The following is a 12540-nucleotide window of genomic DNA, read 5'->3' as shown; positions in this document are numbered from 1 at the left end:
AGCCAGTTCTTTTCCCAGAGAGGTCTGTGAGTGACTGGGATCCTACATCAGTTCCCTGGTCCCGGGGTTTAAAAATCTCGAAGATCACAGACAATACTGTCACTCCAAGGAAATGCCATGGTGGCCTCTCTCTTCAGAAAAATTAGTTCACATTTCTCATACAGTCACTGGGTATTTGGGTTTAACGCAGTCCAAACACTCAGCTCTCCAGCACCAATGAACCTAGAAATGAAGTATTATGAGGACTGCATCTTATTTAGCCAAAAAATAAATCACTTATAGAGACAGACCAACAAAAACCTAACAAAACATGATGAGCACTAATGGTGAATGACTATAGGTGGTAAATACAAACCCTTCCTGTAAATTGCCAGCAAGTATGTATTTTCAGCATCTTGGGCCACAGAGTCTCTGTCCTAACTACCCAACAGTGCACTGACACAAAAACAGCCAGACAATATGGAACCCAACAGGCAAACTGCACTTGCAAAGGCAGCCCACGGGCTGAATTCGGTCCACAGATCATAGTCTGCTGGCCTTTGTCCGCCTCGCAATGTTCTGCAGGTCTGAAGTTCTCCATAATAAAATATTGGGGGCATATTGACTTAGATGCCTGTTTCCCTCCTCTCTGTCGCCTCCCAGTTAGAGCTCTGGGTTCCTCTCTCAGCTGGGCAACGGGGAAATGCATCCAAGGGCCGCCGCCCTGACAGCTGAGCAGCAGCCTTGAGGACACGACACTAGCAGGGGATGAGAGTAAGCGTAATGCCAACAACAGCTGCTAACATCTGACCGCCTGCTACGTGCCTGACAGCACCCAAGTGCGTGACGTGGAGAAGAAACACATCTGATCCTTAGAAGTGAGCTCGGAGGTAGGTGCTGTTCTAAGGGTGAGGATGCTCACGCACAGAGAAGCTGTCATTTGCCAGAAACGCAGCAAGAGCCCAGGCCGGAAGCCAGGCACCCAGACTCTTCATCTCAACATCTCTGTACTTAAGAAAGGTGCCCAAGGGGCGGGTGCATAAGTCAGGCCATCTCTGCCCACGCTAGAGAGCCCCCCTTCCTCCTGCTGTCCCCGGAGACGCTGGTCTTGGTGTCCCTGAGAGTGTCTGCTTGCCTTTCTCAGCACAGACAGCACCAGGAACACTCAAGAAAGGCAGGGAGGCGCTCTGGGGCCAGACGGTCTGGGTTCAAGGCTAAGCACCTTTACATATTAGCTATGGGATCTTGGGCCGCTCTGTACCTTTCTGGGTCTCAACTTCCTCACCTGTGAAATGGGGATTGAGTATCACCCATCCTCAAAAGGTTACTCTGAGTACCAAGTGACATAAACCTGGGAACACCCTTCGACTAGCAAACACAATAATGACAGCCTTGACCTCACCCTGTCGACAGCACCCTGACTTTGTTCAGGCATCTCAAGAAGGGCAGGCATGGCAGCAGGCCAGCTGTCCCCCCGGGGTCTCCTCTCCTTTCTCTCCCGGTAAAAGAAAAATAACAGCAAATACTCCATGGTGCATACTGTGTGCCAGGCACTGTTCTAGGAGCCTTCATGTCTTAACTCATGTGATCCCTGAGATAACCGCAGGAAGGTTCAGGATCACCCATTACGTGGCCAAGGAAACAAAGGCACAGGGAAGTTAAGGAACCTCACACAGCTTATAGGTGGCAGAGCCAGGATGAACCCCAATCACCTGGCTGCTAACCAGCTGCATCGATTTGTATTTCTGTGTTCTTAACTTGGGGGTGTGTGTGCCCATAGCAGGTCTAAGAACCATAATTTTAAACAGAGGAGAACACAGACAACACTAGAAGTACCTGCAACAGCTGCCACGAGATGTGAACAGTCATTATTCCCAGAGGCTTTGGCTGACACTTCTTATACTTTGCTACTGTAATACTACAATTCATAATAGGAGGAAAGTTAAATGGGAGTTACAGGTTATTGAAAATAAAGGTGTTATTTTCCCCACCCGAATTCATGGACCTGTGCTGGAATTTGAGATGGGCCCCAGGTTAAGGGCTCCTGCACGGACATTTCTGCAAAGGTGACAGTCAAATGGCCAGCGGACACATGAAAAAGTGCTCCACATCACTCGGCATCAGGGAAATACAAATCAAAACCACAGTGAGATCCCACCTCACACCAGTCAGAATGGCTAAAATTAACAAGTCAGGAAACGACAGGTGTTGGCGGAGAAACGACAGGATGTGGAGAAAGGGGAACCCTCCTACCCTGCTGATGGGAATGCAAGTGGGTGCAGCCACTCTGGAAAACAGCATGGAGGTTCCTCAAAATGTTGAAAATAGAGCTACCCTACGACCCAGCAATGGCACTACTGGGTATTTACCCTAAAGATACAAATGTAGTGATCCGAAGGGGCATGTGCATCCCAGTGTTCATAGCAGCAATGTCCACAAGAGCCAAACTGTGGAATGAGCCGAGATGTCCATCAACAGATGAATGGATAAAGAAGATGTGGTATCTACATACAATGGAATATTATGCAGCCATCAAAAACTGAAATCTTGCCATTTGTAACAATGTGGATGGAACTAGAGAGTATTATGCTAAGGGAAATAAGTCAATCAGAGAAAGACAATCATCATACGATCTCACTGATACGAGGAATATGAGAAACAAGACAGAGGATCATAGGGGAAGGGAGGGAAAAATGAAATAAGACGAAACCAGAGAGGGAGACAAACCGTAAGGGACTCTTAATCTCAGGGAACAAACTGAGGGTTGCTCTCATGGAGGTGAGTGGGAGGGATGGGGTGGCTGGGTGATGGACACCGGGGAGGGTATGTGCTATGGTGAGCGCAGCAACTGTCTAAGACAGATGAATCACAGACCTGTAACCCTGAAACAATACATATGTTAATTAAAAAAAAAAAAATAGAGCTCCTGCACTGGGTTATACTGCCGCTCATAACCCCTGGTTTTCAGCTATGCACATGACCCCCAGGAAAACACATTTCTGAATCGCCTTTTCATCTAACATGAAATTAACACCTGGCCAGTGAAATCCCAGTGGGAATGGTGTGTGTGACTTCTAGGAAGTGTCCATAAGGAGATCTGTGGTCACACTCATCTTCCCTCTTTCCAGCATGGAATGGGGCTATGATGTCTGGGCTTCAGCAGCCACCTTGGGATCATGAGGTGAACCTGGAGGTGGGGAGGGCAGGATGGGTGACATGCAAGCAGAGTACAAAGGGGAAGAGCCTGAGATCCTGACACCCAAGAGAGAAAGAGTGCCACACCACCCGCACTGCCCTCAGACTTTTTGGTCCTAAGTCAGAAATAAACCTCAAGCTATTTAAGCCTCATTTAGAATTTTCCCCTTATTTATAGCCAAACTGAATTCCAGTGAACTCAGCACATGACCTAGTTCTGGACAAAGAGACAAGGGCAAGTCAGCCTTCAACAAAGACTCTCCTCCTTGGGAAAAAAGGGAGGATGACAAGGAAAAAAAAACTTCCCTGTCCGAGGTCGGCCCCTGCTTCCAGTGTGGTTTTGTGAGGACTTAACGACAACAGATAGAGCAGCGATCTTGTGGCCACACGAGGCAGCTCAAAGGAACAGCATACTCTGACCCAATTCTGTGACAGCCTTGAGCTGCCGAACTGGTCATGTAAGGAAAAAATGAGCCCTTAACTTGCTGGAACAACTGTTGGTCGGGTTCTCTATGATATTCCTGATGGAGCAGTTATTAATAACATCAACAAGAAATCCTTGCTGTCCTTGATCGTGGCACAGTGCTGAAGTCTACCCTGTGCACTGTCCCCCTGTCAAGCACCCACGATGTCCCACATACATGGTTTTGCCAAAGCCTGTCACCCTGGGCTGGGGCTGCCTCTGTGCCTAGCGGCCCTCAGCACACAGCCCAGTACATGGAGACACACATACAACATCTCCTTTCCAGCCACCGCATCCACCTGTAGAAGCACTACTCACTTTTTAAGGTCCATGTTTCCACTGGGTCCAAGTTGGTCACACGTACAGTGTGACCCCAGGGAGCTTCCCTGTCACAAATGTGTATGGTGTGAGCCACAGGCAATCCGCCTTCCCTTTGGAGTGAAATCCAAAGGCCTTGCTATGGCCTATGAGGCCCAACAGAATCCAGCCCCTCCTCACCCACTCACTGCCCACCGCCCCCATACCCCTGGAAATCCTGTCACAACGGCTTCCTCGACCGTAAAACCAGCAACGCAACACCACCCTCATCCAGCTCTTCGCACTCGCTGATGTACCGTTTCCTCAGCCTGAAACACTCTCCCTCCAGTCACCTCAGGGCTCCCCCCACTTTACTCAGGCCTCTGCTGGATCCTCACACGCGAGCACCCGGGGGAAACAGCATGCCATCTCTCCCCACATGTAAGCACTCTCAGCACTCCTGACACAGACTTCTCTGTTCAGTTTGTCCTTCCCCACTAGAACACCAGCTTCACAGAGCAGGGACCCTGTCTTCTTCTCCCCGTGCCCCAAGAATCTAGGACAACACCTGGCATGGAGTTAGAGCCCAATCAATATCTGCAGGATTTTTTTTTTTTTTTAAAATAAAGGAACTACAGATGTGAATACAAGCAGAGATAAAAGTGTCTAGGGGAATATGCTCCAAACTGTTACTGTCTGGAACAGGTGGTGGCCGGCAACGGGGCACTGGGGTCTGTAACATAAGGTGTGTACCTTAACACGGAGCCTTGGCCGGCCAGGGGCAACGCTCAGTGAGTGACAGAAGTCTCTCCACCTCCTACAAAGTCCTAGTCTATGTATCTTTCTTCCTTGTTCCACAAAGGATCACGTTTTTAAATGCACATAATGTGTGTGGGTGTGAAAAACCAAGCTCCCACCTGGTAATCATTTAGCATTGCTGAAGAGTGAAAATGGCCATCACAACCTGTATTTCTACATTATTTGAAAAAAAAATTTTTAAATATATAATAAATGAGCATGTACTCTGGCTTTACCTACTAGCTAAGGGTCCCCGGGCCAGTCTGGGCACCCTGGAGCTTCCGTCTCCTCCCTGTAAAATGGGAATTAACAGCAGATCTGACCTCATGGGACTGCTGGAATAATCGAATAGGGAGAACCTGGAGACAGAGCCTCGCAGGCGGCAAGCGCCTCACTGTTCACTCTTCTTCACCATCGCTCCTCACGTATTTGACGTTTTGCGGGTGAGGCAGTGGGCAGTAAGCGCTCCACGCTCAGAAGCCACCGCGCCGGAGCGAGTACTTCTCGCAGCAGTTTGCCTGGCATGATAACCACTCATGGATGTGCCTGTGCTTCCCTTATCTGGAAGGTGACCTGTCTCCGGGACAAGGGTCAGGACTGTTAGCAATGGTGATTCCTGAACCTAGTACAGGGCCGGCTCACTAAAAAGCATAAAAAGAAACGATTTCAGTTTCTGAACACTCAACTACACTTTAGAGTACTTATGTGCCAGGACCACAGCTAGGTGCCCCCCACACGGTCCCCCTGTAATTGCTACCACGGCGCCAGAGGCACACACCAGCCCCACGGTCATTGCACGGCCAGGCAGGCGGGGCAGAGAGGAGCCGGGGCGCGCGCCGCAGCGGCAGCCCGCTTCTGCACGGCCTCCCTACGCAGCCGTCCTCCGCTTTAACCGCCCAGAGAGCAACCCTGGCGCTAAGTTCCGCTTCACCAGCTGCCCGCGCACGCCATGAAAAGAAGTCGGAGCTTTAGGTCCGTGCTCCGGAGACACGGACGCGGGGCAAGCTGTCGCAGGGCCTCGGAGAGTGGCCAGTGACCGCAGGGTCTTTACACGGTCCGCCCCACTGGCCCCACACCACCCAGCCTGCGAGTCTTCCGCCCTTTCCTCACGTAATGAGAAAATCAAGGCCGGAGGGTTGAGTAACTTGTGAAGTGGCCAGAAGAGCAGGACTCAAAACCCGGGTCTGCTTCCACCCGCGGCACTGTCGCCCTGTGTTACTTTCGGTCCTAGACTTTGTCTGCACGGGGGGCTCGGCCTGGTGGTGAGGACTGAGTGCTGCCCTGGGAACACTGCCCTCGGCTATTTCCTAGTGTCGTTACTTACGTAAATGCCACGACTCACAGTCAAATTCATAAACTGATTTAAACAAGCCCAATGTAAAGGAGACTTCGGAAGCACTTGGGGAAATCTGAGGTTTAGAGGAGCCTGAGGGATCGGAACTGCCCGGTCTGGTGCAGATGACAGCAGCGCAGTTGTAAAAACGTCCAGTGTGAGTGAGACATGCGTCAAAAAGCATGTGGGAGAAAATGTCTGAAGGCTGGAACTGACTTTTAAAACACTTAAAAACAAACAAACCCCCCACAAACCTGAGGGAGGGTGAGAAAGACGTGAAAACATGCGGCCATTTCTGACATCAGATATTTAACTACTAAAAAAACTTCCAGAGGAAAGTAATTTAGCACCCATCTCTGATGTTGTCTGTGAGGACTTAAGGAACACAAAGTACTCAGGGCGCTGCTGGGTGCACAGCAGGGTCTCTAAACCGCGCCAAGACTGACATCTGGAGCCGGAGCACCTCCGTGGTGGGGGCCGTCCTGTGTATCAGTAAGACACTGGGCAGCATCACTGGCCTCTCCCTGCGGGATCCCAGACGCACTCCCCCCCCCCCCAGTCCTGACCACCAAAAATACCTCCGGACATTTGTCTCCTGGGGAAACAAAGTCAGCCAGAGCTGAGAACCACTGCTCTAGAGGAATCAGGAAAAGAACAGTCTTTAAAGGGCACCTGGGCGGTGCAGTCGGATGGGCGTCCACCTACAGATGTCAGCTCAGGTCATGATCTCCAGGTCCTGGGATCAAGCCCCACATCAGGGTCCGCGCTCAGCAGGGAGTTGGCTTCTCCCTCTCCCTGCTCTGGCTCATGCACACGCTCTCAAAAAAATAAATAGAACAGAACAGTCTTCAAAAATACTCCGGCACCTCGCCTTGACAAAGCCCCCATGATCTCATCCCCACCATGACTACTACAGGCCGACACTTACTGAACGTTCACAACACGTCAAGCACCGTTCTAAGCATTTCCCATGTACCGTACTATTTAATCCTCACAACCCCCTTACAAACTCCTAAGTTACAAAACCACTCCCATTTTATAGATGAGAAAACAGAGTCTAATAGAGGCGTAGCCTCTCCCCCAGCAGACCACGCTGTAAGTAACACGGGGCCCTGAAAGACTGGATGCTGCAGTCCGGCCTCTGCCTGACTGACTGGGAAGGCCTGAGGTAAGGGATGCCGTCTCTCTGCACATCACTTTCCCAAGTGTAAAACACAAAAAGCTCCACTACGGAACAAGGCCATCGCATACTGAACGCTTACTTCCAGGCGGCGACTTAATCTGCCAATTCCACTCCATCTTCACAATCTCCCCAGCCGATGCCTCTTCCTCATCATTATTCCACTCCACAGACGAGGAATCCCAGCCCAGTGTGAAAAAGGAATTGGCCCAAGGACACACAGGGGACAAACTAGCAGAAGTGGGATTCAAAGCTGTCACCCTTGGCTCCCCACTTCACCACCCAACACATTACATCCCACCCACCAGCAAATCCCAACTGCCCTCCTGTCAACATACCCAGAGTTGAACCTCTATTCCTTACAACCATGCCGGCGCTGGGCCCGGGTGCCAGCTCCGGGACACTCCAACGGTCCGTCTGCTCCTGCCCGGCCCCTGCTCAACGGCCGGGGGGATCCTTTAGAATTAAGCCAGAACATGTCATTCCTCCTTGCAAAGCCTTGCAAAAGCAACCGAAACTCACAGAAGCCCTTGGCCTGGTCCGCGGGCCTTCGCCTGATCTCCCTCCAGACCAGTCCTCACCTCTCACCACTCTGCCGTGCTTCCTGCTTCAGCCCCGCTGGCCTGCGTGCTGTTCTCTGAACACGACCGGCACGCGCCCACCTCAGGGCCTTTGTACCAATTAGGTACAATTCTCCCTCATTTCATTCAAGTCCTTGCTCAATATCACTTCCCCAGTGACCCTCACTTCCTCCACTATCACCTCCTTGACTGCCCTATCTAAAAAGCAGCCCTGAGGAGTGTCTGGCGGGGCTCAGCTGGTTAAGCAGCTGACTTTGGCTCAGGTCATATCTAAGGGTCCTGGAACTGAGCCCCACAACGGGTTCGGAGGGGAGTCTGCTTCTCCCGCTCCCTCAAATAAATAAAATCTATAAATAAATAAATAAAATAAAAAGCAGCCCTGGGCTTGCTCTAGACCCTGGGGCCTGCCTTATTTATTATTATTTTTTATTAACCTACCTTATTTTTATAGTAAGCAATTACTGCCACTGACATCACACTCTCGATCTACTGTCTGCCTCCTCGACTAGACAAGCCCCATGAATGAGCAGCTTTGCTGTTCTACTCCCTGCTGTATTCTAGCACTTAAAACAGTCTGGTGCATAGGGGTGCTGAACAATTATTTGCTGAGCAAATCAATCAAGACTAGAGGGTGCCCAATCCCATGTTCACTCTAGTATCCTAGATTGTCTCATTAAAGACCAATGAAAATATCTGGCATATGAACATAGTCAGCAAGTTTCTGTCCACCCCAAATTCCGTTGTCTCCTTAGGTCTTACACGTCCTTTGGGACCCTTTCCTGGGTCCTCCACTTCTCAGCCGCATGAATTTGACCAAGCTACATACTAGGCTGCGCTTCAGTTTCCCGCTCAGGAAGACACGGGACCTACTTCAGAGGGTGGCGATGAGAATTCAGGAAGGTCATAAATGCACTGCCCTTGGTAGCAGTTAGCTTAGAGCAAGCGCCCAACAGATATCCACCATTATCATTATTCATTCAATCCTTTCTGCACTCCTCTATTCTGAGGCCTGTACTGAGCCGCTGAATCCTGAGAGATGAATCAGAGCCAAGGCTCAGAGCCGAGCCCGGCCCTCAGAAAGCCCATTCACATGGGCATGGATGTCTCTGAGATTTTTGTCTCTGATTCTTGGGAAAACGTTCAAACTCCTTTTAAACACAGATCTGTATGTACCAGCATGAAAAGATAAGGAAGAAATACTAAGGGAAAAGTGCAAGTTGTAGAACAAAATATTTAGTGTTTAAAAAAATAAAAACCCACTGGCTTTCTTTTTCTATATATGAATACAGCATGACCTAAAGTCAGCACACACCGACAGATATATAATGCAGACAAAAAGGAAAGAAACAGAATGCAGACAATAAATACAAGCCATACAGGTAAGTTTATATTTTCTGGTAACATTAAAAAAAAATACTAAGCATACAAAATTAATATATTTTATTTAACCCAAAGTTTTTATCATTTCAATGGGTAATCAAGACGAAAAGCTTCACCGTGATGTTTAACACTCTCCATAGCATGTCTCTGAAATCTGGTATGTATTTACTTACGAGTACATCTCAACTCAATCCAGCCACATCTGATGTGTTCAAGAGCCACAGAGTGGCTACTACACTGAAGAGCACATGTCAGCCAAGGTCTCTGCGGACCTGGTAACGGGCTACTCTAGGGGCAGCAGGTGGGGGCAGGCTGGGGAAGAGAGGGTGGGGTTTAATACAGAGGTGTTTAAGTCTAAGGCGGACACTCTCCTTACTGTAAAGAACTAGGTAGTAAATATTTTAGCCTTTAAAATAAAAGCCTCAAATATTTGTCTCTGTGGCAACTACTCAATTCTACCCTGCTGTTGTGTCACAAAAGCAGCGTGGATAATATGTAAATTGAAGGGTCGTGTTTTCAATAATACTTTACTAAAAAACAGAAAGGCAAAGGCCACCCCTGGCCATATGCCAATCCCTGTGATGAGGGAAAGAAGCAGAAAATGTTAACCTTTAGCCCAGAAGGCTTACCTACAGCCTGCATAGTTTCAAAAAGGACCAGAAATTAGCTGTTTGCTATGTTCTTAAAGGGTCTCATGACTACCTATACATCTCACCAATAGTTAATACCAAGCGAAATGATAAGCACCACAGAAACCTTGTGAAAGTAGTTTTACGAGTAGAAATTCGAAAAAAAACATTTATGATCTAATATTCCCTGCACATCCCCTGCTCCTTGAGCACTAAGCATAAAACCACTGGCTTCATAGAGCAAAAGTACAGCTTCCTCTGTCCACAGGTCCCCATGCTATTTAAATAAACTTGTTAAGCTGCATCGTAAACACCTCAAGAACTCTTTCTTGAACCGTGCTCGATGATCTGGCAACCCCTGGTTTAAGTCACTGCTCACAAGATCCTTCTGAGTCATAGCCCCCTTCACCTTCATCTCCCAACACCGACAGCTCATTCTTTTGGCTCTAGTCATACTGGCTTCCTGCAGTTCGCAGGACATGTGTTGCACAGTGCTGCCACAGAACCTTTGCACTGGCTTCCTTTACCTGGAATGTTATTCACCAGATACCTATGAGGGCCTGCTCCTCATTTTGCATCTCTGCTCAAATGTTCCCTTGAAGGCCTTGCCTAGACATTCTCTCTAAACTTGTAACTCTCCCCTGTCCTCCACATCCCTGCTTCATTTTTCTCCAAAGCACTTACTGCCATCTTACATAGTACATGCTTCAACTGTCTTCTTCTCTGTCTCCCCACACTATAACATAAAGCTCCATGAGGCCACTAGTTTTTGTCACCTTGTTCCCTCTTGTATACCTGTGCCTAAAATAATGCCCTACTCAGAGCTGAGACCCAACACTGATTCACCATCACAATACCCTGCTGTTGCCTTCCCACATCTCACACCTGTTAATAATGTATTCAGCTGTTTCACATCTGCTTCCTGTATAACAACTGGTGTCACCATTATATCCTCAGCACCATAAATGATATGTGGCAAGTGTTTACTGAACAAATGAATTCACACAAGAGCCCTATGAACTAGATAATTACCTCCATTTGAGAGAAGACGAAAGCAAGGACTAAGGAGGTTAACCGACTTGCCCATGTCAATTAGCAAGAAGTGGAAGAGCCAGGAGTACAACAGCAGCCTGACTCCACAACTTGTGCTGTACCTCGAACTTCAGAGGCTGGGCCCAGCGCCATCCGCTCAATTTTATGAACAAAAATTGAGGCCCCTATAAAGGGAGAATGGGGCCTCTTCAATTACTACTCCCAGTAATTGCCGCTAACATTTACTGGGCCCTTAACAACAACGAAGCACCGCTCTATTTCACTTGTAGTCCTAACTCATCCAGCCCATCACAACCACCCACTGAGGCCTGAACTATTATTAGCCCACATTTCAGGGAAAACAGGCCCAGAGCCGTGAAGTAATTTGCACAAGGTCGCACGGCGGGTGGGAGGTGGAGCTGGGATGGGCAAACCGGGGAGTCCTTAGTCTTCTCAATCACTCGCCAGCACGGCTTGGCCGTGCCCCCATCCCACTCACCAGAAATGTGTTAACCTGTTGAATAAACTGCCCACCCGCCGTTCGGCAGGATCAGAAGCGGGGGAGAATTTCCGCGTAAATCTGCGCTTGAATTTGGCTAGTTGCCCCCTTGGCAATCGGAGTGTTTTCGCCGCCCCTCCCCTTCGGGAATCTACATCAAAACTGAAGAGGGAGGGAGAGCAGGAATCGGAAAGGCAGCGTCATCTCTCAGACCCCATTTATAAGTTCACCCCATAGTGCTGAGGCCCAGCCGCCGAAACATAGGAAGGAGAAAACCTTCCTAGGACAAACCCGGGGCCCCTCCCCCACTCGGAGCGAGCCTCGCGCCCCCATCCCCAAGGGGCCATTCGGGGCCGCCGCCAACCACCGAGCCCTTTCCTCTGCCCCAAGTGGCCGAACCCCCTCCCCCGTCGCCGCTTCCCAGGGCCCGGGCCGCCACGCGCACTAGGCAGGCCCGGGACCCCTCCAGGGTGGCCTGCCTCCCGCCCTCGGGGGGCTAATGCCCAATCCCGGGCGCCGTCTCATCCAGTCTTGGGACCTGGAGACGTGAGAACTGGGCGCTGATTGGCCGCCGCCCCCTTCCGCCACTCCCAGCGAACACTGAGCCTTCTCCGCGAGGGCCGTCCGTGCCCCCATTACCCCTTCCCGTATTCCCCAAGACCCCCGGGGCCTCCGGACCTGAACATCCTCGTTGCGAAGCTCGTCTATCAACACCGCAATGGGGTACAGCGAGTCGTCGCCGTCGGCGGCCGCCATCTTGGCTCCGTCCCGTCCCTGTCAGACTGCGGCCGGCGCCGTGCAGAAACGGGGGCAGGGAGGGGTAGGGCTGGGAGGAGGACGAAAGACGAGCGTGGGGGCGCCCGAGCCACTTTACAGGGGCTGCCCCACGGTCATTGGCCGCGCTCCGCCGGGCCAACCCCGCATTTCGTTGGTCCGGGCAAACGAAGCCCCGCCCAATGTCCATTTGCCATTGGTCGAAGGCGCTGAGGTCGGGCTGCTTCCGTACAGCAGAGAGCGGAAGGAAACGGAAGTATGCGGTATCTTAGCGACCAAGATTGTGCCCGCCTACGTCGCCGCTAACAACGAGCGAGACGAGCAGTTGTTCCTAGCCAATATGTGGAGGGATTCAAAGGAGGCAAAACCTGTCCTCTGGCGAGTCCGGCACAAAGTTTCT

At 50.3% G+C, this 12540-nt stretch overlaps 1 protein-coding gene across 1 annotated transcript in view; it reads right to left on the bottom strand.

The window, feature by feature from the left end:
- PPP2R1A (protein phosphatase 2 scaffold subunit Aalpha) overlaps nt 1-12328 on the bottom strand; it is a 40877-nt gene extending 28549 nt beyond the window's left edge. The window contains exon 1 of the mRNA XM_080828318.1: nt 12045-12328. Coding sequence (XP_080684444.1) covers nt 12045-12122 — 78 coding nt within the window. The 5' untranslated portion in view covers nt 12123-12328. The remainder of the gene's footprint in view (nt 1-12044) is intronic.
- Between the last annotated feature and the right edge of the window lie 212 nt (nt 12329-12540).

Source organism: Martes martes (assembly GCF_963455335.1).
Source record: "Martes martes genome assembly, chromosome: 17".
NCBI classification, from domain to species: Eukaryota; Metazoa; Chordata; class Mammalia; order Carnivora; family Mustelidae; genus Martes; species Martes martes.
The sequence above is the reverse complement of the archived record's forward strand: the minus strand, read 5'-3'. Positions and strand labels throughout refer to the sequence as shown.